The sequence below is a fragment of the Chrysemys picta genome, chromosome 7, assembly GCF_011386835.1.
Source record: "Chrysemys picta bellii isolate R12L10 chromosome 7, ASM1138683v2, whole genome shotgun sequence".
Classification (NCBI taxonomy): domain Eukaryota; kingdom Metazoa; phylum Chordata; order Testudines; family Emydidae; genus Chrysemys; species Chrysemys picta.
Genome location: NC_088797.1, coordinates 30,999,640 through 31,023,465, shown reverse-complemented (window position 1 = coordinate 31,023,465; position 23,826 = coordinate 30,999,640). Strand labels below are relative to the sequence as shown.

The following is a 23,826-nucleotide window of genomic DNA, read 5'->3' as shown; positions in this document are numbered from 1 at the left end:
AGGCGGAGCTTAGGACGGCGGGCTTCTCACGATTGGCTGTGCGCAATGGAGGGAGCCCCAAGCTAAGAGAGCCGGGACAATGAGACCATAGAGAGGGAGGTTGTGGGGGCTGGATGGGAGGTGGGTGGTGCCGCTCCCTCCGCGAAACTCTATGGTGCCGGGCCCGGGAGCAGCAGCGCGAGCCGGTGAATGGGGAGGGGTCGCCAGGATGGATCCGGCAGCGGGGGGAGGGGCTGGGATCCGGTGGTGGGAGGGGGCTGGGATCCAGCGGGGGGCCTGGGGGAGGGGACTGGGATCCAGCGGGGAGACTGGGGGAGGGGCTGGGATCTAGTGGGGGTGCGGGTGGCGCTGGGATCTAATGGGGGTGCTGTGGGGCTGGGATCAAGCGGGGGTGTGGGTCACATTGGGGAGGAAGGAGGGGCTGGGATCAGAGGTGCTGGAATAATTTTATAGTGGGGGTGCTGAGAGCCATTGAATCAAACTATAAACCCCATATATGATGGAAACCACTTCAAGCCATGGGATGCTACCCAGCACCCCCCTAGTTCCAGCACCTATAGCTAGGATCCAGTGGGTGTGTGGGTCACACTGGGGAAGAAGTAGGGTCTGGGATCCAGTGGAATGAATGGGTCACATGCGGGGAGGGGATGGGATCCAGTGGAAGGCACAGGTCACACTGGGGAGGAAAGAGGGGCTGGGATCGAGTGGGGGTGTGGGTCCCACTGGGGAGGAAGAAGATGCTGACATCAGGATCCAGTGGATGGTGCGGGTCACTCGGGGGGTGGGATCCAATATGGGAAGAGTTGCAAAGGTTTAGCATGGGGTCATTGGGATCCAGTGGGGTGGCCCTATAGGAGGAGAATTAGGGAACTGAGCAGACTCTCATGGGAAGAATGGGTTCCAGGTGCGGACTAGGTTACGCTGGAGGAGAGAGTGGATTATTGAAGAGGGCTGGGATGCAGTAGGGGGTGTCATTGTGCATGGATTGGGGGCAGGAGGCCAGACCCATAGAAGGATCGGTGGGTTCTCTATTCCTGCAGGGTGGGGTGCAGCTTGGTCTGCTCTTCTGAGGGCCCCTCTTCCATAGCAAAGGATGTCTGGTTATTAATCGGCCCCTGTGCCCTGCCCCCTCCTCCCCCCTGAGGTGGCTGCATCTTGGTACCTGGTGCATTGGTTATAAACCACTTTGGGATCTTTTGCAATCTGGCGTGTCCATCTTGGAATCTTTCAGCCAGTGAGTCAGGACTCCTGGGTTCCCTCCCTGGCTCTGGGAGAGGATCACTGCCTCTTCAACCCCCCTGTAGCTGGTGCCTTAAAGCCCCCACACAGGCTCCAGTGGGAGTGACCCTCCCCCTTCCTTTTTCCTGCTGCCCGATGGCCCTGCAACCATCCCGTGTGGGGCAGCCAGCAGACGGGGATGAAGGGACAACTGAGCAGCTGGGCTCCCAGGGTCACTGGAGAGGCCAGGAAGGAGGGAATCTGGAGGTGATCCCAGGGTCAAGGGGGTGGGGGTGGACACTTGGGAAGGGAAGGCTCCAACTGTCATTGGGGCCAACAGTTCCTGGGGGTGGGGGGCACTCCCAAGAGCAGGGGAATTGAAAAGGCGGGGGCTTCAGAGGGGATGCCCAGGGTTATGGGGGTCTGGGAAGAAGGGGAGGTTTCCAGGGTCAGTGGGGAAAGAAGGTTGGAAATGAAGTGTTGAGGGCTTAGGTGCTGGAGTGGGGAGTGCTTGAAGAAATTTCCATAGGGTTTACAATTTGGTTCAATGTCTCTCAGCACCCCTACTATACAAATTGTTCCAGCACCCCTAGTTCAGGGGTCAGTGAGCAGATGTGGGGGGACTGGGAGGAGGCTCACAGGGATTGCGGGGGGAGAGGGATGTATTTCCCAGGGTAGAAAGGGGCAAGACACTGTGTCCTTTTGGGGGTTCCCTGCCACAGTGGCCTGACTGGGGATGGGGTTGTCCCATAGCTGGGACTCTGCCTCCCACAGAAGAGCACAAAGGGGCTGTTGCTAGGCCTGAGTGGCTGGAGATAAGAAGGGGGTGGGGGCGGGGGCGGCCTTGAGGTTGGGGGCAGTGAAAGAGAAGGCAAGGTGGGGGAGCTCTGCCCAAGGTCAGCCAGCGCCTAGGGAGGGAGGGGCTCAGAGCTCCTGGATTCTCTCCCTAGGTCTGGGAGGGAAGTGGGGTCTAGTGGTTAGAGTGGGGCGGGGTCTCCTGAGTGCCTTGACTAACCCCCTCCCCCCATTGTTCCTAGCTCTGCCCAGGCCCAGCCATGGAGGTGAAGGCAGAGGTGCCCCGGCTGGAGTACATCGCCGTCTCGCTGAAGTGCGAGGCAGAGGAACCAGTGCCAATTGCAGCCTGTGCCCAGCTCTGTGCCCCCGTGGGTGGCCTCGCCCCCGGGGTTAAGCTGGAGGAGGCTGACAAGGAGCCTCTAGACAGAGGTATGGATTTTCCAGTCAGGATTCTGGGTTCTAGCCCCTGCTCTGGGAGGGGAGCGGGGTCTAGTGGTGAGAGCTAAGGGGGCTGGGTGCCAAGGACTCCTGGGTTCTCGCTCCCCTGAGCACATTTTGTCTTTCTGGCTAGGGGGAGCACCAGCAGAGGCAGGGCCCGGTAGGGCCTGGCAGCAGGAGTACTTAGTGGGAGACTGCCCGGGGCGCGGCGGGGCCGTGTGCATGGTCTGTGGCACCTTCCTGGGTACCTGTGGGCCGAGTGCTGCCCGGGAGCATGTTCTGCAGCACCACGCTCACTCGCTGAGCCTCAGCCCGGAGGAGAAGCGCAACATTCTGGAGGCCTGGAGCCAGGGGGGCAACCTGCCCGAGGGGGCACCCCCACCCTGCACCCCAGGTATGTTCCCCAGCCCCTCCTGCATCAGGGGGGCCCAGGGCTGGGGTAGCAGGTGAGCTGTGGGTCGGCACTGAGGGGCATCAGCAGAGTGGGGGTGGGGAGGAGCACAGGGCTGGGGTAGCAGGCAGCTGCAGACCAGGAGCAAGAGGCACCAGGAGAGCTGTGGCAGGGGGGGAGCAGGGCTATGGGTTGGGATTGAAGGGCACCAGCAGGCGGGGAGTGATGCAGCCATCCCAGAATTTCACTCCCCCTCTAGGTCAGTACCATGGGGCCAGGGAACCGGCCGAGATCGAGGTTCTAATTGACCCAGAGGAGCAGACGGTAACCCGGAAACGTGGGCAGCCCAGAGGGCGCCCTGCCCCCCGCCCAGGTGAGTGCCAGGCCTGGGCGGGTGCTGGGGGTCAGGGACCATGCTCAGCCATGTGGGTGCCCATCCCCTTTGTTTTGGGGCTTCCTCTTGTGACACCAGGTGTCTCATCGCAGATGCTAGGGCCCCGGAGCCTGGGCAGCGCCCACGGGGCCAGAGGAGACGACAGAGCGTGGGGCCTGTGGAGGGCATGGCGCTACCAGCCAGGGAGCGGAGGAGCAAGCAGCTGAGTGAGGGACGGGACAGGGGCACCGTGAGTCCAGGTGAGTGGTAGGGGTGGAGGGGAGAGGGAGCAGGATTCCTGGGTTCAATTCCCGGGGAGGGGAGTGGGGTCTGTGGGTTAGAGCAGGGGAGCTGGGAGCCAGGATCTTGGTTTTTTCTCAGTCCCTACCCCACCCTTACTGCTGTGTCTCTCCCCACAGGGACAACGTCCCCCTCAGAGGAGGCTGCCCCCAGCTCAGCGCCCCCCGAAATCCGCCTCTTCACTGACGGTTCTTTCCCAGCCGGATTCACGCTCAGGCTGTACTGCAGACCCCAGTCAGGTGAGGGCGCTGTAGGAAAGAGGGCGTCCCCTGCAGCCACCCCCATTTCCCCCAGAGCAGAGCTGAAGGCACACCTCTTCCCCCCCCTCCCTCTGCCCCCATTGTCCTATCCCTCCAGGTTCCCAGCTGCATCCCAGCCCCCACAGATCAGCCTCCAGGATCTCAGCTAGCTCCCAGCCCCAGATGCTGCCCCTTGCTGGTTCCCCTTGGCTGGAGGCCAGCTGAGTTCACACCCACTGGTGACTCCATCCTGACCCGGGGGGAGACAAGGGGCAGGCACTCCCTTCCCAACCTACATGCCTTGGGAGAGCTGGGGAGGACACCCATGGTGGGTGGTGAAGGGAGAGGAGGCACAGTGATCCCCCCCCCCCCCCCCTTGCTGACCCCTCTCTGCCTGCAGCTTCTGGAGGGAGAGAAATAAGGAAGAATCCAAGCATCCAGGAACGGAAAAGCCCAGGGGACAGGAGCAAAACCCAGGCACTGGAGAAGAGACAGAAGCAGCTGGGCAAAGCAGGGACTGTGAGACGGGGCGCAGGGAACCCAGGTGAGTGTGGCAAGGTGGGTTAGTGGGGAGAGTCCCTAGTGGCCCACTAGAGTCCACCCCAGAGGCAGCTGCATCTTACTGCTGGACATGGGATCCCTATATTAACAGCCCCTATACGCCCCACCCCAGAGGCAGCTGCATCTCAGTGCCTGGTGACGGGTGCCTGTATAAACAGCCCCCACCCCAGAGTTAGCTGCTTTTCAGTGCTGGCTGCTGGTTCTCAGCATTAACCCTTTGCCCTCTCTGCAGTTGGCAACTGCCCCGTCTCTGCGCTGCCCAGCCAGGATCTGGACCCAGGTGTCCCCCGCCTCCGCCGCAAGGGCTACTCTCACCATGGCATCACCCGGCGCCTCCGCCTGAGCCCCAGCACTGTCCGCTGCACCCTGCAGAGCTGGCAGGCGCGGGGCAAGGCCCCACCAGCACCCTCCCCACCCCAGGCCAAGCCCTTTGACCCAGCATGGCGTGCTGACTTCCTGATGGACTACGATGCCGGTGCTGGCACCATGGTGTGCATGGTCTGCGAGTACTCACTGCTGCCTATTCGATTAGGCACCGTCATGCGCCACATCCGCCAGTGCCATGCCGAGACCCTGCACCTGCCTCGGGGGGTGCGCCGGGCCATTCGTGAGGTGTGGGAGACCCGGGGACCCGTCCCCGCTCCACCCCAGCATGGGGCACTGAAGGGGGAATAGCGACCCAGGGACCTGCCCCTGCTCCACCCTAGCACTGGGCGCTGCAGGGGAAGGAGTAAGGCTGAGGGGGGAATAGGGACCTGTCCCCACTCCACCCCAGCATGGGGCGCTGAAGAGGGAATAGCGACCCAGGGATCTGCCCCCGCTCCACCCCAGCACGGGGCGCTGCAGGGAAAGGAGTGAGGCTGAGGGGAGAATGGGGACCTGTCCCTGCTCCACCCCAGCATGGGGCGCTATGGGGAAGGAGTGAGGCTGAAGGGGGAATGGGGACCTGTCCCTGCTCCACCCCAGCACAGGGTGCCACAGGGGAGGCTGCCCACATACTGCCGGGGGTGACCTGCGGGGGGGCAGGAGCATCTTGGGGGGGGGGGGGTGAGGTAGGACGCTCCCGATCGACCCAGCCATACAGGGATACTGAGACACACCCCCAACCCTCCCCACTATAGGTGTCCCCCACCCTATGGAATTGGCCTTTGATCTCTGCCTCCTTTGTCCAGCATTCTCCCTCCATGCCTGGGGGAATCCAGCGCCGCCTTGCCCCCTGGCACTGTTCCCCTCGAAATACCTGTCCTTGTGCCCCCTGCCAGTGGGGGCAGGGAGTGCTGGGGCACAGTGCCAACTGGCCCTCCCTAAGCTGCATTATAGCCCCAACTGCAGGGGGCAGCAAGCTCCCATCTCTCCCACTCCACCCTTGCCTAGGCAGGGGTGGGATGAATGCCCCCTGCAATTACCCAGAGCAGCCACATGAGGGCACCCCCACAGAATGTAAATAGAGCCAGGAGCAATAAATTATTTTTGATGAAGTTGAGTGGCATTTAATCCTTGGAGTGCCCTGACCCCGCATCCTGCGCTTGTCTCCAGCCCCTCTCCTGGAGCAGGGAGGAGCCCTCACCGTCCCGGGTGCTGCTGGTTGTTTGCTGCCCCCTATGGGAGCTGGATTCCGGCCCAGCTCATGCACCATCCCAGTGGCTGCAAGCCCCTTCATTCCAGCCGGGTCATCACTGGGAAGGCTTGGGGCTTGGATGGGGGTGGGCAGAGGCTGTCTTGGGGGTGGGGAGGTGATGGGGGCAGGACTCGGGAGGGGGTGGAATGGTGAGGTGGGGGGCACTAGGCTGGGGTCAGTGGGTGTTAGGCAGGCTTGGCGCTCTCCTTGTTTGGAGGCCGCTTGGCCTGTGCCACCTCTCCTCCAGGCTGGAGCCCAGCTGGGGGCTCCCATGGCCAAAGGAGGAGGGTCTATCTCGCCAACAGCCATTTAGCAGCCGAATTGCCCGCCCCCTAGGGTGACCAGATGTCCCGATTTTATAGGGACAGTCCTGATTTTTGGGTCTTTTTCTTATATAGGCTCCTATTACCCCCCACCCCCGTCCCGATTTTTCACACTTGCTGTCTGGTCACCCTACCGCCCCCTGGCTGAGCTTTAGCGCAGCCCCACACAGAGCATGTCCTGCACGCGTGGGGGCTGGCCCCTTCAACCCTGGTGTGCAGAAGTGTCGGGGGGGGCTCCCATCCCTCTAGGTGAGGTTGTGCTGCAGGACGGGGGTGACCAGGGGGTGCCTCCATTCCAGGCCCCCCCATATCGCAGATCTCCCCGTCCCCTCCCAAGTCCCTCCCACCCCCCAATGGAGCACATGGCAGCCTTGTTACAAAAATGAATCCACATTTAATAAATTATTCCTGGCCTCAATAAATAATGAAGACAAATTCCAAAGAGAAACAGCAGAGTCTCCCCCCCACTCCAAGCTCCTATGCCTGGGGGTGGGAGAGCCTCTTTAAATACAAAGCTCTGAGATCCGTGGGGAAAAGGGGGGAGCCCGATACGAGCCTCCACCCTGGGGGATGAGGGGGCAGGGATTGCTGCACGCTCGCTAGCCCCTGGCTGTGCAGTGCCCCCTAGCCAGCTGCCAGGGCAGGGCAGGGGGGGGTTGCATGACTGGCTCTGGGGCAGACAGGGGTGTGATTGTGTCAGGATGGGATTGCGTGAATGGGGAGAGCGGTGTCTGCGGGGAGAAGAGGGGGGTTTGTGAATGTGTGTGTAATGGGGGTGGGGCAGGTGAGTGCGTGGGGGGCTTTGGTTCATGCACTTGCATGGCTGCCCCTACATGTCTGACCCACTCTTGCCCTGGGTGGGGCTCTGCCTTCCTCCAGTGGGGGCTGGGCCCTGACTAGCCCCCGCTGCAGCCTTAGCTAACAGCTGGGCCTTACAGCTCAGCCAGCAGAACGGCTCCAGCTTTAAGAGCTGGACCCCATGGGTCCCTCCCTGTGGTTGAAGCTCCAGCTGGGGTGTTGGGGCACCTGGGAACTCATGAGGGCACAAGGGGGCACATGTCCATGGCTCGGGGGGGGGGGGTGCATGTATGGGGGCTCCTGTGGGGTGTGCCCGGGTCACAGGGGCTGTGGGCAGTATGTGTGCAGGGCTGCCTGAGAGGGGGTGTGGATGAGTGTGCATATGGTGGGGTGGGGGGGAATGTGGGAAGTGCCTCTTTCTGTGCAGGGGGAGGGGTCCCTCTTTGCTGTCACTCCCCAACAGAAACTGTCCCCATCCCTTCATTTTTGGCTCCTCCACACTCCCACCCACCCCTCATATCTGTACCCTCCATGGTGGGGGGGAGCCAAACTTAGCACTGGAAAGAAGGGGGAGGGGCTGGAAGACATTAAAATGGGGGGAAGAGAAATTCCCCCTCCCCTGGATTTTGTGTGACCATTAACTGTAGAGGCCCCCCCATTTGGGGGAGGAGGGAGAAGAAAGGGTTAAAAGCCAAAAACTCCTATTACATCTCAGATAAATAAGAACCCCCCCTCCCCATAATTCTCCCCAGACCCCCCAAATCTCACCCTTCCCCCAGAGGAGGGCATCTTAAAGAGACAGTAACCAGCAGCCTCATTAAATGGACCAGCATGGTACAAAAGCAAAGGAGGCACCCCCCACTTTGGAGCCCCTCCCCAAGTCTTTAAAAATAAATATGCCCTAATGGAAGACTATTCTGATTTACTAAATTGTATTGCCCTGGAGGGAGTGTGTGGGGGGGTATCTCTCCTACACTGGGCACTGGGGGAGGAGACCTCCCCGTCCAATGTAATCCCCTCCCCCTCCATGTACACAGGAAAGGTGCTACTGTCATTTTAAGACATCAGTCAGTATAACAGGTTGACGGTCAGGTATGGAGCAGCAGAGTCCAAAGAATATAGGGTGGGGAGGCTATGGGGGCCCCCAAACTCCATCCATGTTGGCGCTGTGAATCAGTCTGGAAGAAAGTCTGTGATCGTCCTGAGTTTTCAAAAAAATCTGCTAGTTTTTTGTTTTTGTTTGTTTGTTTGTTTTGGGGGGGGCTGGCCTGTGTCCCTCCCAAATCCCTGTAGAGCCCCCCTTCTCCGCAGTGGACTTCAGCAAAGCAGCACCCAGAGCGGAGAGTCCAAGGGAGCAACAGGCCACGGGGACCCCCAAAATATACACACACATCCCAGTAAATAGCAGGCAACAGCCCTCGCCACCGCACGCACACGCAGGGATTAAAAACTGGGGTAAAAACTGGCCCCTCTCCTCAGCCCTCTATCAACGGGCACCTGGCGGCACATGGGGCACAAGTGGGCAGGATGGGCACTGGTGCCCTGGTATCTGGCCCCCAGACCTGGCCTGTTGGAAGCCTGTCCGTCTGTCCAGTTATTGCACACACTCCCCTTCCCTCCCCTCCCCGCCCTGAGATGGGTGGCCTGGTCCAGCCCAGGCCCCCCTCACACCTCGGTCTCCACCCCAGTGAGCTTGAGCTTGGGGGTGAGGATGCGGGGGGTGACCCCTGCGTTGAGATCCGTCTCGAACTCCAGCAGCTGCCCCATGAAGTTGAGGTTGGGCGAGATGATGGGGCGTTTGCCTTTGACGTACTTGTAGGCGTCACTCATGGTCATCAGCGTGTGCTTCATCAGGTAGGCGATGACGATGGTGGCTGAGCGTGAGACACCCGCCTGGCAGTGGATCAGCACACCCTTCCCCCGCTGGTGTGCCTCCTCTGGGGGAAGGGGAGAGATGGGGGGTCAGCACCTCTTACCGGTCCAGCCCTGCACCAAACCCTCTCCAGCCCCCATTATCCCCAGCACCACCAGCCCAGCTACCCTATCCTCTGCACCCCAACCCCCTGCATACCCCCAACCTTCTACCCAATCCCCTGAACCCCTGACTCTGCCCTGCATCCCCAACCCTGCTACCCAATCCCCTGAACCCCTGACTCTGCCCTGCATCCCCAACCCTGCTACCCAATCCCCTGAACCCCCCACTGTGCCCAGCACACCCAACATGCTGCCCAATCCTCTGAACCCCCCACTATGCCCTGCATACCCCAACCCTGCTACCCAATCCCCTGCACCCCCCACTATGCCCAGCACCCCCTGCCCCAACACCTGCATACCCCAACCCTGCTACCCAATCCCCTAAGCCCCCCACTGCCCAGCACCCCCAATCCCCTGCACCCCCACTATGCCCAGCACCCCCAATCCCCTGCATACCCTCAACCCAATCCCCTGCATTAAATATAAATAAATATAAAATATATGGAGATATACCTATCTCATAGAGCTGGAAGAGACCCTGAAAGGTCATCAAGTCCAGCCCCTGCCTTCTCTAGCAGGACCAAGTACTGATTTTGCCCCAGAGCCCTAAGTGGTCCCCTCAAGGATTGAACTCACAACCCTGGGTTTAGCAGGCCAATGCTCAAACCACTGAGCTATCCCCCCAGCCATGCTGGCCCATCTCCTCAGGTTGGAGGGGTGCAGTGTTCAGGGTGGGTGCAGCTCCTGTCCCCAACCCCCTCTACTCCTGGGGACACCACCCCAGCCCCGCTCCCAAGCTGCCCCCCATACCGATGAACTCGAAGGCCTCCTCAAAGTACTGGCGCAGGTCCTGGCGGCTGTTGTCGGTGGCGGGCAGGCGCTTGTAGCGCAGGTGCCCACTCTGGGCGTGGTAGAGGGGCAGGTGGGTGGTGACGTTCAGCACATGGCCCACGTTGAGGCTCAGCATCCGCTCCAGGTCCTGTGCGTCGCGCTCGTTGCCCAGGAACAAGAAGGGCAGGATGGGGCTCAGCTCGGCGCTCTCCAGGTCGGGGGTGAGGGGTGGCCCCCCAGGGTCCCCGTCCACCCCCTCCAGGACCCCCCCAGCTTCCTCCAGCGGCTCTGACGGCGGCACCACCACACTCCCTGCAGGCAACGGCTCAACATCACAGGGGGCACATGGACCCACACTCAGTACTGTGCCTGTCCTGAATCCCCTAAACTCAGACCCCTGGCCTGTGAACCCCCTAAACTCAGACCCCGGACTGTGAATACCCTAAACTCAGACCTCTGGCCTCTGAACCCCCACACTCAGCTGCCCCTGGCCTGAATCCCCAAAACTCAAACCTCTGGCCTCTGAACCCCCACACTCAGCTGCCCCTGGCCTGAATCCCCTGAACTCAAACCCTCAGCCTGTGAACCCCCAATCTCAGAAGCCTCCCAACTGATGCCCCAAATTCAGACTGGCCCAAATTCAGAGCCCCCCAGCCTGTGAATCACCAAACTCAGAACCCCTCTGGCCTGAGGCCCCAAATCCAGATCCTCTCTGCCTGACTCCCCACTCTGACCACCCACACTCAGCCTTCCCCAGCTGAAACCATCCCTTGAGAACTCCTGAAACTCAGCCCCTCCTACTCTGCCCTGATCTCCAGACTAGAAACTCACCCCAGACCCTCCCAGCCCGACAGCTTTTATGAATCCCCCAAACTTGGCCTGAGCCAAACACCTGCCTAATAACTCAGCTCAAATTACAGCCCTGGAACCTTCAACCCAGCCGGATTGCAAACCTCCTCCACCCCGACCTTCAGCGCCTCAGTCCCCCCAGCCCTGAACCCTCACCCCAAGCACACCATGCACCCCAGTCCCTGACCTTTGACCCCAAAGACCCCGAACACTGACCTTCAAGCCCTGAACTACCCCCACCCAGACTAACCCCCAATCTCTGATCTTCTCCCTTCAACCCTTCACTCCAAATTCTGAGCTGCACAAGGGGATATAGAAAATGTCACCATTTCCCTGTTCTGTTGACTGCCCTCCCCCAGGGCTGGCACCCCCCCCACATCCACCCTGACTCTGCAGCCTGCGAGCACTGTTGGGCTGGGCTGGGGGTGCAGTCAGCGCCCTAAGGCCAGCTGGATAAAATGTGGCAGAGTCTCTCTGTGGGCCCAAGCTGGGGTGGAGGGAGGGGGGGAATTTGGAGGGAAGGGACAGGGAAGGGAGATGCTGGGGGGAGAGACATGTATGGGAGGGGGGATCTGGGGGGAAGGGCCAATGGAACTAGGGGAGCTGGGGGATGGTAGTAGCCCAGTGCCTGGCTCCCATCACAAACGGGGGTCACAGTTTTGTCCAATGGCTGTCAGTGCCCCAGCAGGGAATGGGGGAGGGGCAGTGAGGGGAGTGATGTCATGTCACCAGCTGGGCTGAGATCAATCCCGCTCAACAGGCTCAGAGCAGGTGGGGGAGGGGGGGAGCCTGGGACAGCTGCACTAACCCCCCCCCCCCTTAACTCCACCATCTGTTCCCTATGGATCCTGCTGGGATGAGGTCAGAGGGTCCTGCGCTAGGGGATGAGGGGAGGCTATGGGAGGGGCAGTACAAGGCTGGGGGGCAGGAAGGGAAGGCAGGGCGCACTGTGCAGGAGCTGGAGGGTTTGGGACTGCAAGGGGTCTGGGGGTCAAGCCTGGGAGAGGGGAGGGTGCACTGGGAGGGGTCTTGGCTGGGGGTGGAAATCTCTCCCCAGCCCTAGGAATCTCTGTGAGAAGCCCTGTCAGGTCTCAGCCAGGACAGGCATGCTTGAGAAGACAGGTTCTCTCTTCTCCCCTCTGTGCATCCCCCCTGTCCATCCTCCCCCCATCCAACCCCCTGCAGCCTGCCAGAGGGTGGGGCACCATGCCCACCACAGCCTGCCACCTCCCACCCCCTTGGCACCACTGTCACCACATGCCCACCTACCTCTCCTGCCCTGCACCTCCTTATTGAGCGAGTCCAGCACCAGGTGGAGGTTCTGGGCGGGCAGGGTTTTGGGGGGCTCGGGAGGGGCCGGAGGGGCAGGGGTCTCCCCCACTGCGGCACAGCAGCCGTTCTGCTGCTCCTTGGGCCAGAGGCGCTGCAGGGAGTCGTGGGGGTCCTTGGAGGCCATGAAGTCCAGCACGGCCAGTTTGCCCTGCTGGAGGCGCCGCCTGCCGGCCGCATCCGAAACGCTGAAGTGCATGGCGCCCTGCAGCTGGCTCTTGGTGTACTGCATCAGGTTGCGGCAATCCAGGATCAGTGGTGCCCCCTGCTGCTGGGTGCGGGAACGGCTCATCTTCTTGGCCAGCTCCTCGGGCCAGATGGTGCGCACGCTGTAGTCATCCTCGTCGTAGCTGGAGGGGGGCGAGCCCCTGGCTGGGGGGTCGTAGGCCACGATGGGGTCGCTGCTGCAGAAGCTGCAGGAGGAACTGACCGACTTGACTGAGGGGTTGCATGCCAGGCAGGCCAGGGACTTGAGGGCTGACGGGGTACAGGGCAAGCACCCCAGCTTCTTGACCGAGGGCGGGGAGCAGCTGAGGGAGGCTAGACTGGAGCGGCACGACAGGCACCCCAGGGAGCGCAGCCCCGGCTTGGGGCTGGTGTCGTCGCAGCGCATCAAGCGCCAGCAGCCCCGGCAGCCGCCTTTCAAGGGGTGCATGGTGCCCACTCTGGGGCTGGAGAGGCAGGAGGAAGCAGGTGACGGGGTGTCCCCCCCAGCCGGCCGTGAGTTTTCCTTAAAGCAGCGCTTCTTGAGCTTGGCTTGAGGCAGCAGCACCTTGAGCTCCGGCCCCCCGCAGGACCTGCTGCTGCCCTGCTGGAGGTCGAGCTGCAGGGAGAGGTTGCGATCGCGTGCCCGGCTCTGCCCAGCCCCCACCGTCAGCTTGATGTCGATGGTGTGGGAGTGGGGAGGTGGGAGGCAGGCCTGGGACTCCTGATAGGGTGGGGCAGCCCCGGTTCGGTCCTTAGGGGGTGGGTGGCTCGGGGGTCTCCGCACCCGGGGCGACAGGAGCTGCTTGTCGGCAGGGAAGCTGTGATTGAGGCGCAAAGCCAAGGTCTTGGGGCGCTGGAGGACGGAGAGGCGGTCTTCCAGGGGTGAGGGAGGCATTGGGAAGGGTGACCTGCAGAGAGGGGGGAGAGAGGGTCAGGGGTGTGTGGGATACTAAAGGGGCACAGAGGGGTGGTCCCCACACCAGCGATCCTCCCCACATCCCAACCAAGCTGTGCCTCCCTGTGCAACCCCCCGCCCCCCATGCTATGGGCACCAGGGCTGAGACCCTGTAAACTCATTTCACACCCTTCCAAAAGTTTTTTAACCCTTCACACTCTGGCTCTGATATTTCAGATGAGGTCCAGTCACTGCAGCCAGGGTCAGGGGGAGGAGCACTAGAGTCCTGGCTCCCTATTGGCTTTGCAGTTAAATAGTCCCCTTCCCTCCCCCTCAGGTGCCTGCATCCCAGTGCTGGGAAGGAGGTCCCTATATAAACCATAGCAATTGGGGGGCAGGGAGAGTAGATGGGTTGGGGGGTGCTCTGGGCAGGCCCTCCTGATCCAAGCTCCTGGTTGCAGATTCCCCCCCTCCCCCATTTTGGTCCCTTATCAGTTCCAAGCACCCCATGCTCCCCTGAGGCTGAGTAAGCTTCAAAGAGTCCAATTCGTCTCCCTTCTCTGCGCCAGCAGAGATTTAACCCCCCCCCTCCCCTATGCCTTGGGGGGCTCGGGCTACCAGCAGCCCCACATCACCCACGTGGCCAGGGTGCAGGGCTCCTGGGGGAAAGCGTATCCCACTGGGGCCATGAAGGAATCATGTGGGAAATTACACTCTGTGTCCCCCAACCCAGCCTACCCGCACACCAGCACTCCATCCCCCCATCCTCACACAGCCCCTGCCCCCAGAGCGACTCTGATCTCCCCCCACTCCTCTCTTTGTCTCCCAGTGAGGGTCCATGCCCCATCCCCACTTCCATTCTGACTCCCTCTCCATCCCCTCCCCCCCACCTGTAATGGTCTCTGCTTTCCCCACAACCCCCTGCCTTGTGTCAGCATTCCCCCGTAACTCTGTCCCACATCTGGCCAGCCCCAGAGCACTCGCTCCCCATGCTCCTCCAGGACAGCAGCTCTGCTCTAAAGCGGGGTGACAGGGCCGGCTACTCCCATCAGCGCCTCTGGCAGCGGGGGGAACGTGAGGGACAGAACTGGGGGTGGGGGTTCCCCCTCACTAGAGAGGAGTGTCTGTGCCCTTCTAGCCTGGGATCCTTCCCCAACAGACCAGGGGCTATCGAGGGCTGCAGGGCCCGGGCTGAGCTACTCTTAAGGACACCCACGTGCATCCACGTAAGAGGAAAGCCATGCACAGTCGCAGCTATACATAGGCCTATGGGCTCACACACTCCTGCACACTCAGCCACACGCATACACAGATGCACGCTCTCCAGCACACGCACTCAGACACACACACACGCACAGATGCACATTTGTATGCACACTCACCTCCATGCACGCACACGCCTATGTGAAGTCAAACTCACATACACCCCCAGCACTCACCCCCATACACACTCACATTTGTACTCATGGACATGTGTGCTCACGTCAGTGCCTGCTCTCACCAGGGCACACTTCATCAGGGCACATACTCATACTGGTGCACACCCACCTCAGTGCATGCATAGGCACACTTACATCAGAGCACACAAACTGGTGCACATTCATCCCAGTGCACGCCCATGCACACACCAGTGCACACTCATACTGGTGCACGCTCACCCCAATGCATGCCCACATGCTCTGCTCTTTAGCTGGTGAGTCCAGGTCCCTGGGGCAACATGTTTAGTCCCTCCCTGAAAAGCAAAATCACGGCACTTCTAAAAATACCCAGCTGAGCTCAGGGGCTGGCAGCGCCCGACAGGGGCTCGTGCTTCCTCAGGTTACCACCCGGGGGTGAGCTCACCAGTTGGCCCCAGAAGTGCTGTGCTGGGCAGAGTGAGGTGGGAGGGCAGGGGACTGTTCAGACAGCTGTCCCCATCTCTGTCAGCAGGGGGCAGCCCTAATCCCTTGAACCAAAGCACCCCCAGCTCTTGGGGACAAGGGGCTGTATCCTTGGCCACCCCATCTCCCAGTATGTGATACTCATTGCTAGCCAATCAACAGTAAAGATTCCCCGTGGATTCTGACTGGTTGGGGAGAGGGCTGTTCTTCCACCTGCAGAAATTCTGATTGGCTAGGGACCGGACTGCTTTTCTAGCTGGGGGTGGTGGAAGGGACAGGGGCAATGCTGCGCAGCTCCTCCTGCCCCTCTGCCCCCCACCCCACCTTCCTGCTACAGTCTCCTCCTGTCCCTAGACCCCCCTCCAGCTCCTGTCCCCATGCCACTACTCCTACTCGCTTACCCCCAGCCCTCCCCTCCCATCTCCCTGCACACACACCCATAGTAGAGCTACAGCCCCCATTCCACATAGGGTGGGTGTACCCTCTCCCACATTTTGCCCCATTCCAAGCTGAGAAATAATCCCAGTGCTGGGAGCATGTGGCTCTTTGGTGGGCAGCTGCCTGCCTCTGATGGAGAGATTGGGGGTAATTAACAAGAGCATGAGGTGGTTGGGTGTCTGTGTGTGTCAGGACAGGCATGTGTGTGTATACGCATGCTGAGCGGGCTGCATGGGCTCATCATGGGGGGGAGGGAGTGTACACTGTGGGATATGTACCTATGCAAGCTTTTGTATGTTGCATGTGCACTTTTTTTGCGTGCTGTGGTGTGAGCATGCACCAATGCTAGGATGCATCTGTGTGCAAGCTTTGGCATGCTGAGTTGTGCGAGTCTGTGTTTGTGCACTTGTGCATGATGTGGTGAATGTGTATTCTGGTGGGTGTGTGCACTTTGCAAGCTTTGGCTTGTTGTGGAGGGTGTGTTGTGGTTGGTGAGGGTGTGCGTGCACACTTTGCGTGTTTTGTGTGTGTTTGTGCAAGCTTTGCAGGTTATGGTGGGTGTCTATTTTTGTATACCTGAGCATGGGCGTGTGCGTGTGTGTGTGTGTGTCACAGCATAGGTGAGTGCAATCATGCATGTTCCTCCAGCAGTCATTTTCATGCTCATGTACACGGCTCATGTGGGGGTGGGGGTGTAAAGACCAGGAGCTCATTGGCCAACCCCAGGAGTGCCACCAGTAACTTCCCTCCTGAGCCCCTGAATATGGTATCACAACCCAAAAATAACCCCTTGTGTCACTGCAGCGCTGAGCACAGAGTGGGCACAAGGTCCCACGGGCCTCCCAGCTCCCTGTAAGGTAAGGTCACAGCCGGACAGACTGACAATACCCCCACTCCCACCATGGCACTGAGCCATGAACCCAGTTACCACCTGCAGCTGCAGGATCCCACTCAGACCCCTCCAAGGCCTGACATCACACTTGTCCTGCACCCCCAGTCTGGCATTGCCACCCATCCCCCCAGCCTGGCATTGCTCCCCGTCTCCCCAGTCTGCCATGGCCCCCCCCAGCCTGCCATCACCCCACATCCATCCCCCCCCGTAGTCTGACATTGCAGCCACCCACTCCTGCAATCTTGCTTTGCCTCTGGTCCCCTCCAGCCTGGCATTGCTCCCGTCTCTCCAACATGGCATCACTCCCTCCAGCCTGGCATTGCCCCTGTCTCTCCAACATGGCATCACTCCCTCCAGCCTGGCATTGCCCCTGTCTCTCCAACATGGCATCACTCCCTCCAGCCTGGCATTGCCCCTGTCTCTCCAACATGGCATCACTCCCTTCCAGCCTGGAATTGCGCCCCCATTTCTCCAACATGGCATCACCCCTTCCAGCCTGGAATTGTCCCCCCCCCCCCCGTCTCTCCAACATGGCATCACCCCCTCCAGCCTGGAATTGCCCCCCCCCCCGTCTCTCCAACATGGCATCACCCCCTCCAGCCTGGAATTGCCCCCCCATCTCTCCAACATGGCATCACCCCCTCCAGCCTGGAATTGCCCCCCCCCCCGTCTCTCCAACATGGCATCACCCCCTCCAGCCTGGAATTGCCCCCACATGTCTCCAACATGGCATCACCCCTTCCAGCCTGGAATTGCCCCCCGTCTCCCCAGCATGGCATCATCCCTCCAGCCTGGCATCACCTGTCCTGGCATCACGATTCTCTATCCTGCCCCCGCCTGGCATTCCCTGCCCGGAGTGGGAGCCCGTCTGTCACCCCTGATCGCGGCTCCAGCCTTCCCCTCCCACGCGCCCCAAAGCTCTGCCGTAACAAGACGTGCTGCCAGCCACCACACGCTCTGCTGGGTGTCCCCGCTCCCGCACCCCTCCTCCCCGTGTCCCCCCCGTTTAGACAGCAGGATCCCCCCACCCCCACCCCACGCCATTCTGGCTGCCAGTCACCACCTTTGACAGCTTAACCCTTCCCTGGTTCCAACCGGTCCCCTGCCCCAGCTTCCTTCATTAGCGCCCGGCGCCCCCGCTCCAGATTGGCGCCCCCCCCCCACCAGCTGTTTTACAATACACCCCCAAGCTGCTACCATGCTAGGAACCCCTACGCTGGGGGGTCACCACTTTCGGGGATGTCTCCTCTCTCTCTCTCTCTCTCTCTCCACACACACACGCCTCTACCCCACCTCCAAATCTTTGCACCCTTGCCCACAAAGCGCTGCGCCCTTCCCCCGCATGTTCGCACCCCGGCCCCCTTGAGCCAGCCAGATGTTTGCCCCCCCCCTTTGCCCAGAACGTTCCCCTTCCCAAAACAAATCCCCCGGGGAGAGGCAGCCTCCGTGCCAACCCCCTAGCACCACTGAGTGCCAGTCAGAGCCCCCCATGTCCCCAGGGGTGAGGGGGTACAAGATACCCAGCCACCCTCTTACCTGCATCAGATCCCTACGCTGTGGCTCATGCCCATGTGAGTAGAGGGTTAGGGGGGTCCTTGGAAGCCAGCCCCTGCGTCCCCCCAATGCCCAGGCAGGTTCCACCCCCCGGGTTGTCTATTTACTCCCCCCACCCTCACCACTATCTGGTGTTGAAGCCTTGCTTTGATGGGGGGGGGAGCAGGAAGAGGAGGAGGAGGAGGGGCTATGGGGGGTGACATCATCTGTAGCCAATGAGAGCGAGCCCGGATCTCCGGGATGGTGAAGCACAGGGGCACGTGACCCAAGCTGGCTTCATTGTGAAAGGAAGGAAGGAGCCCCCCTTGGCCCTGTCTGTGTGTTTGTCTGTCCACGGGGGAGGGCGCTGGAGAAACACACGGACCGATCTACCTAACCCCATAGAGACCCAGATCCATCCACCCCCAATAGAGAGTGACCGATCTACCTAACCCCAAAGAGACCCAGATCCATCCACCCCCATAGAGAGCGACTGATCTACCTAACCCATAGAGACCCAGATCCATCCACCCCCAATAGAGAGTGACCGATCTACCTAACCCCATAGAGATCCAGATCCTTCCATCCCCATAGAGAGCGACTGATCTACCGAACCTCGTAGAGACCCAGATCCATCCATCCCACAGAGAGCAACTGATTTACCAAATCATGTAGAGACCCAGATCCATCCACTCTCACAGAGAGCGACCGATCTACCTAACCCCGTAGAGACCTAGATCCATCCGTCCACTCCCATAGACAGCAACCGATCTACCTAACCCCATAGGTCCCCTAGATCCATCCATCCATCCAAGTCGATCTATTTATCCATTCATCCCCATGCACATCCATCTAACCAGATCTCCATCCATCCATCCCCCACACATCTATTTATCTACCTATCAATGCCCATACACATCCTATTATCCAGCTAGCCAGCCATTCCTGCACACATCCAGCTAGCCATCCACCCCATATACATCCAGCTAGCCATCCATCCCATACACATCTATCCAGGTATCTATCTGTCCACCCCACTCACCACCACCTTTTTCCTTAGTGCAGCGCTTCCCATTGCAACACATTTTATTTCAGTCTTATAACTATCACTCTCCTTCCCTCACTCTGATTTACAGCTGGGGAAACTGAGGCAATGTGAGAGGAAAGGGCCTTGTGCTCAATGTTATGCTGGGTGTCTGCAGCAGGGCTGGGAGGAGAACTCGGGAGTTCTGTGCTCTAAAGGCTGCATTACAAAGTGTGGAGGGGCGGGGGGGCTTACATGAATTTTGCAAAGTGCTTTGAGATCCTGGGAGGGAATCACTAAATTAGCATAATGTCTGTTTGTGTCTCTGTCCTTCCACTGCTAGGAACCCTCTGTCTGTCCATCCCCTCTACGCATTAGTGCAGCAGGAGGAGCTGTTTATATCTGGGGTTCCCAAGAACGGTAGGAATCAAGTGAGCAAGAAATTAAACAGAACAGGGTCATATCCCCCCAAACCCAGCCCAGCTTTGGACCTGGCTCTTGTATTGAACCCTTCGCAGCCATTGGTTCAAAACAAATCTCCCTCGCCACCCCGCCGTGCTGAGCGAGAGTGTGGGGTGCAGTGGGCCTAGTGTGTGAGCCCCGGCATGTCTCCAGTGCTCACACGTCTGGTGCCTTCTGCCAGAAGAGCTCTCTGTGCTTTGCCCACATCTGAACCTGGTGTGTGAGAGCATGTTTCTGTGTGTGGACAGACAGAGGTGTGGGGGGGGGAGGTGAATCCAGGCAGAGGAATGGGGGGAATCTGTATGTTTGGACAAGTGGAGGTATTTAATGAACATGTGGTGAGAAGTGCGGAGAAATGTCAAGTGGGTGTGTGAGCATGTGGTGTCATGTGTCAACAGACATGTATATGCCTAGGAATTCACATGTCTGCATGCATGCACACGTGTGCATGGGGCAAGCATGGGGTCATGCATGCATGCACAGGATATGTATATGTGCATATTTGTCTGTATGTGTTAAGCATGTAAGAGTGCAGATGTGTGACAGATGTGTTCATGAATTAACACATGATAATACATCATGCTCATTTTCTACATCCACTGAATCCCAAATCCATGCAAGCCACACCCACTGTACACGACCAACAGATCCCAAGGCCTGCAGTCCACGCTGCCTCTCACACCAACACCATACCACGCTCCCCCGCCCCCGAGCATGCTCCGGAGGGTTGGTACAGGCAGCTTTGTCTTTGCATCTCAGTGCCTTTGTTTTGAATGCTGTGGGTTCCCTCCCACTGGCATCTCGGGAGGGGACTTTGACACAGGTGTGGCTGGTGACCGCATAGAATGTTACTCACTGGGTGACACACACAGCTGAGCAGGGACATGCCCAGCCTGGAACTGGCTCAACGAGAAACGTCTTGAGCTGGAGCCTGCCCATTCGTTGGTGAGGTCATGGGGTGGGGGTGACTCAGGCACCACAACATCAGAGGCCAGATCTCCAGCTGGTGTAAACAGCTCCACTGGAGTCCATGGGAACTAGAGCCCGAGGTAGTGTTCCTTTATTGCCTACTGATTTATACTTACATACGTACGTACACACGTGTGTGTGTGTGTGTGTGGTAGACTATTCTGGACCCATCCCACAAATCCCTAGGGTGGACCTCCTGCCTGCCGCTCCGATCTGTCTGGGGCAGCACCCAGCATGGAGCCAGAACTGCTCCCGTACTGAACCCAACAGCCTGGCCCACCCGGACTAGCCCCGTTGCTAGAGCTGACATGCAGCAGCATTGGGGGGCTCTGTCTCTTTGAATCCCTCATTCAGAAGCAGTCACGCTGCAGGACTGCTTGCCTTGCATCCTCGTTCCCCCTACTGCTGGCGCTGGCGTGGGAGCCAGTGCACCCTCCCATGGGGCCTTTCCAAAGTTATGAGTCACCAGGGTTGAGCACAGTCCTGTCATGCCCATGAGCTAAATGGGCTTTCCTAGCTCTGGCTCCTCGGGGATTTCAAGGAGGAAAGCATCGAACCAGGCACTTTATATGCCCACTGGGATGCCTTGCTGGGTTCAAAGAGCCAGGACCAGATCCCGTGGTTAGGCGCAAATCTAGAAGTGCTGCAAGGACTCCAGAATCATGTCCCTAGGTGGAGGGAGAGCAGAATGAGGCCTATTGCTTGGATGGGGAGGGGAAAGGGGTGGAATCCCTGCCACCTATCTTACCCCCTGGAAGCCTATTCCAGACCTAGCCCTAGTGTTAGAATGATTTCCCTAATATGTGTGTATATTTGTGTAGGGAGTGTGTGCATTTAAGCACGTGGGTGTGTGGGCATGAGTTGTGTGCATGTGTGCCGGGTGGGTGTGCATGTAAACGTGAGTGTGTATCATGTACAATCAAACACGCAGCCTCACCCTGGGCCAGGCTGATCCCCCAACCCTATAGCCCTGTGCTGGGTCTGTGTGGTTGAGTGTGTGGGCTGCCCCAGCAGTGTGTGTGTGTGTGTGTGGGGGGGGGTGCTCCCTAGAGATGCAGGGCCAGACCCACTGTGCACTACCCAGCTGGGCTCATCCACAGAGATCCCACTCCTGGGGTCCCAGGAATGATGTCATCAGCAGCCAATCAGAATGGGTGGCTCCGTGCTGAGTTGTAAATCTCTTTCATAATTTTGCAGTGGGCTGGGGGAAGGGGGATTCTCTTGGGACTGTTCCATTGTCACAGCTAAACAGGAAGGGCGGGGGGAGAATGGAACTAACCATTATAACATGTCTGGGGTCTCTATCTCTCTTTTTATCAGATTGTCTCTCCTGCCATTGGGGAGTCAGGACTCCTGGGTTCTATCTCCAGCTCTGGGAGGGGAGTGGGGTCTAGTGGGTTAGAGTTGGGGGATGGGAGTCAGCACTCCGGGATTTCTATTCCCAGCACAGAGAGGGTCTAAGTGGGTTAAGGCGGGGCGAGGGAGAAAGGGTTTAGAGTCAAGACTCCTGGGTTCCGAGGCTGGAGCAGAGTAACGTGCAGACACAGTCCCCCCTCTCCTAACCATGAGACCCCAATTCCCTCCCAGAGCTGAAAACAGAACCCAGGAGTCCTGACTCTAAGCACCCTTGTCTCCCCACTTATTTTCTCACGTGCACTGTGTAACTTGCTTGTAAGCTCTTCTTTGTTACTGGGGACAACAGTGGTTGTAAAAGCTTATTTTAAACGACCCAACAGTTATTTAACTCACACTATGAACAGCTTGTGTTACCAGTGACTTGGGGGTGGGAGTTGGGATCCGGGGTCTTTTCCTTCTAGGGGGTGCTGGCTCTGATCCAGCCAAAGGATGAGGGAATTGGCTGGCTTAGGGGGCAGGGAATGGGATACAGGGGATCAGCTTAGACGGACAGGGGTGGTGGGGCAGCATCTTCTGGGAGCCCCTGGGGGGGCGCCCACTGGGATGCTGCAGGGTTTGTGCTATTTTAGGGAATCCTGGGGAGGAGGATAGGGGGACGGGTCAGTCCTGCAGGTATCTGTTGGATCCCCCCCCCCCCATCTTGCCCCAAACATGGAGGGAGATTGCTGAGACAAGCAACTTGCCCCACCCACGCGCTACCCGGTCGATCTCTGACGCCACAGATCTCCCTGCAGCCAGAACAGGCCCAGCAGAAAAATCGATACTGTCCCCTGCACTAGGCTGAGAGCATGAGCATTGTCCCCTTCCCCATGTGACAGTGCTGCCTCCCCCCATCACAGCACTGCCTCCCCCATGGCACAACTGCCCCCTCACCCACAGCACCCTACCCATGATAGTGCTGCTTCCCCTTCCATGACAGCATCCCCCTCACCCCGCATGGCACTGCTGTCTCCCAACCTCTGGTGTGCTGCTCTCATAACCTTCCCTTCCGGTCAGCCCTGCGCTGGTTCTAATCCACTCCCGCCCTGGGAGTAGATACAGCTAGATTGGTGACCCATCTACTCCCGATCAGATTTATGGGCCTATACAGCCTGGCATCCTTCACTTTCCCTGCCACCCCAGATCAGACCAATGGGCCCATCCAGCTGGTATCCCTCCCTCCCCTCCACCCTGGAACAGACCACTGGGCCCACCTAGGGTTCTCCAACCCCCATAACGCACCTGTTTGACAGGCCAGTGCTGCAGGTGTGCTGGTGGAAGTTTCCTTCCTGACCCTTAGTGGAAATGATCCAGCTGGCACCAAGCACACAGGGGGAATCTGAGGGTGGGTGCCTGCAGGGGGGGCAGGGAGCTGGCATGTCAGGTGCCAAGGTGCACACCAGCTCACAGTGGGTGCTAACAGCCCTTCCTTACCTTGCATCTTTGCTTCTCAAGCACATGGACAGGGCATGTGCACACAGGGTGGGGCAGGAGGGTGATCGGACAGTAGCTGGCGTCTGCAGAGGTTGCAATGCAAGGAAGAGGGTGCATGCAGCTGGATAGCTCCCCCCACGCCAGCTTTGAGTCAGGTGCTGCCAGGCAGCTGGGACACAGTGCTACTGCCACCCTGCCCTCTAATGGGTATCGACAGACACTGTGTGGGTGGTGATCAGCTGACCTGCCCCCGGGGGACCCATCAGCACCACTCCCTATGAAGGCCCATTAGCCTGGGATGTGCCAGCTACAGGATTTAAAGCAGGCAGCACAGGAGGGGATGGGATTCAGAGTAACAACACAAGGGGAGGCACTTAGATGCAGCCACCTGTGGGGCAGAGCTAAGGGCTTTTGATACAGGGACACCTTGCCTGGTGCTGAGAAGCAGCTGCCTCTGGGATGGGTCACGGGGACTGTTTAACACCTAAGGATACACAGTGAGGAAGAATCAAGGAGGTGGGTGGCAATAGAAAGATCCAAACTGGAGTTAGGCCAGGACACAGGGATTAACCCCTGCCATCCCGTAACCCTATTAATTTGACTAGGGCATACCCACCTGGCCTCAGAGACCACCTGCCTAAAGCTCCCCCTGAGCACGTC

General features: G+C 59.4%; 2 protein-coding genes across 7 annotated transcripts; one reads left to right on the top strand and one right to left on the bottom strand.

The window, feature by feature from the left end:
* The first annotated feature begins 32 nt into the window (after positions 1 to 32).
* On the top strand, positions 33 to 8,255 carry SPINDOC (spindlin interactor and repressor of chromatin binding). 5 transcript variants are annotated; one of them, XM_042849711.2, is made up of 8 exons: positions 33 to 185; positions 2,256 to 2,442; positions 2,585 to 2,845; positions 3,102 to 3,215; positions 3,329 to 3,475; positions 3,635 to 3,754; positions 4,155 to 4,298; positions 4,548 to 8,255. In XM_042849711.2, the coding sequence occupies exons 1-8, from the start codon at positions 114 to 116 to the stop codon at positions 4,988 to 4,990; spliced, it is 1,488 nt and encodes a 495-aa protein (XP_042705645.1). In that variant the 5' UTR covers positions 33 to 113; the 3' UTR covers positions 4,991 to 8,255. The 5 variants fall into 5 exon arrangements, with proteins under 5 accessions (XP_042705645.1, XP_042705649.1, XP_042705648.1 ...); XM_005305597.4 differs by lacking the exon at positions 33 to 185 and adding an exon at positions 416 to 1,485; XM_042849714.2 differs by lacking the exons at positions 33 to 185; positions 2,585 to 2,845 and adding an exon at positions 414 to 1,485.
* LOC101950054 (dual specificity protein phosphatase 10-like) lies at positions 6,628 to 18,065 on the bottom strand. Of its 2 annotated transcripts, none has more exons than XM_005305565.4 (4): positions 17,886 to 18,065; positions 11,978 to 13,152; positions 9,839 to 10,171; positions 6,628 to 8,991 (listed from the first exon to the last, which is right to left on the bottom strand). In XM_005305565.4, exons 2-4 carry the CDS (start codon positions 13,137 to 13,139, stop codon positions 8,720 to 8,722), a joined length of 1,767 nt encoding a protein of 588 aa, XP_005305622.1. In that variant the 5' UTR covers positions 13,140 to 13,152; positions 17,886 to 18,065; the 3' UTR covers positions 6,628 to 8,719. The 2 variants fall into 2 exon arrangements, with proteins under 2 accessions (XP_005305622.1, XP_065409062.1); XM_065552990.1 differs by lacking the exon at positions 17,886 to 18,065 and adding an exon at positions 17,151 to 17,292.
* Positions 18,066 to 23,826: the final 5,761 nt, after the last annotated feature.

What these genes read in the sequence shown, in the direction of transcription:
- SPINDOC (XM_005305597.4), top strand. Translation starts at nt 1,375, where the DNA reads ATGGCCCTGCAACCATCCCGTGTGGGGCAGCCAGCAGACGGGGATGAA. An exon ending in CAAGGAGCCTCTAGACAGAG is followed by an intron (nt 2,443 to 2,584) that starts GTATGGATTTTC and finishes CTTTCTGGCTAG; the next exon opens with GGGGAGCACCAGCAGAGGCA. An exon ending in ACGGGGCGCAGGGAACCCAG is followed by an intron (nt 4,299 to 4,547) that starts GTGAGTGTGGCA and finishes CCCTCTCTGCAG; the next exon opens with TTGGCAACTGCCCCGTCTCT.
- LOC101950054 (XM_005305565.4), bottom strand. Translation starts at nt 13,139, where the DNA reads ATGCCTCCCTCACCCCTGGAAGACCGCCTCTCCGTCCTCCAGCGCCCC. An exon ending in GGAGGTGCAGGGCAGGAGAG is followed by an intron (nt 10,172 to 11,977) that starts GTAGGTGGGCAT and finishes CGTTGCCTGCAG; the next exon opens with GGAGTGTGGTGGTGCCGCCG. An exon ending in GGAGGCCTTCGAGTTCATCG is followed by an intron (nt 8,992 to 9,838) that starts GTATGGGGGGCA and finishes CCCTTCCCCCAG; the next exon opens with AGGAGGCACACCAGCGGGGG.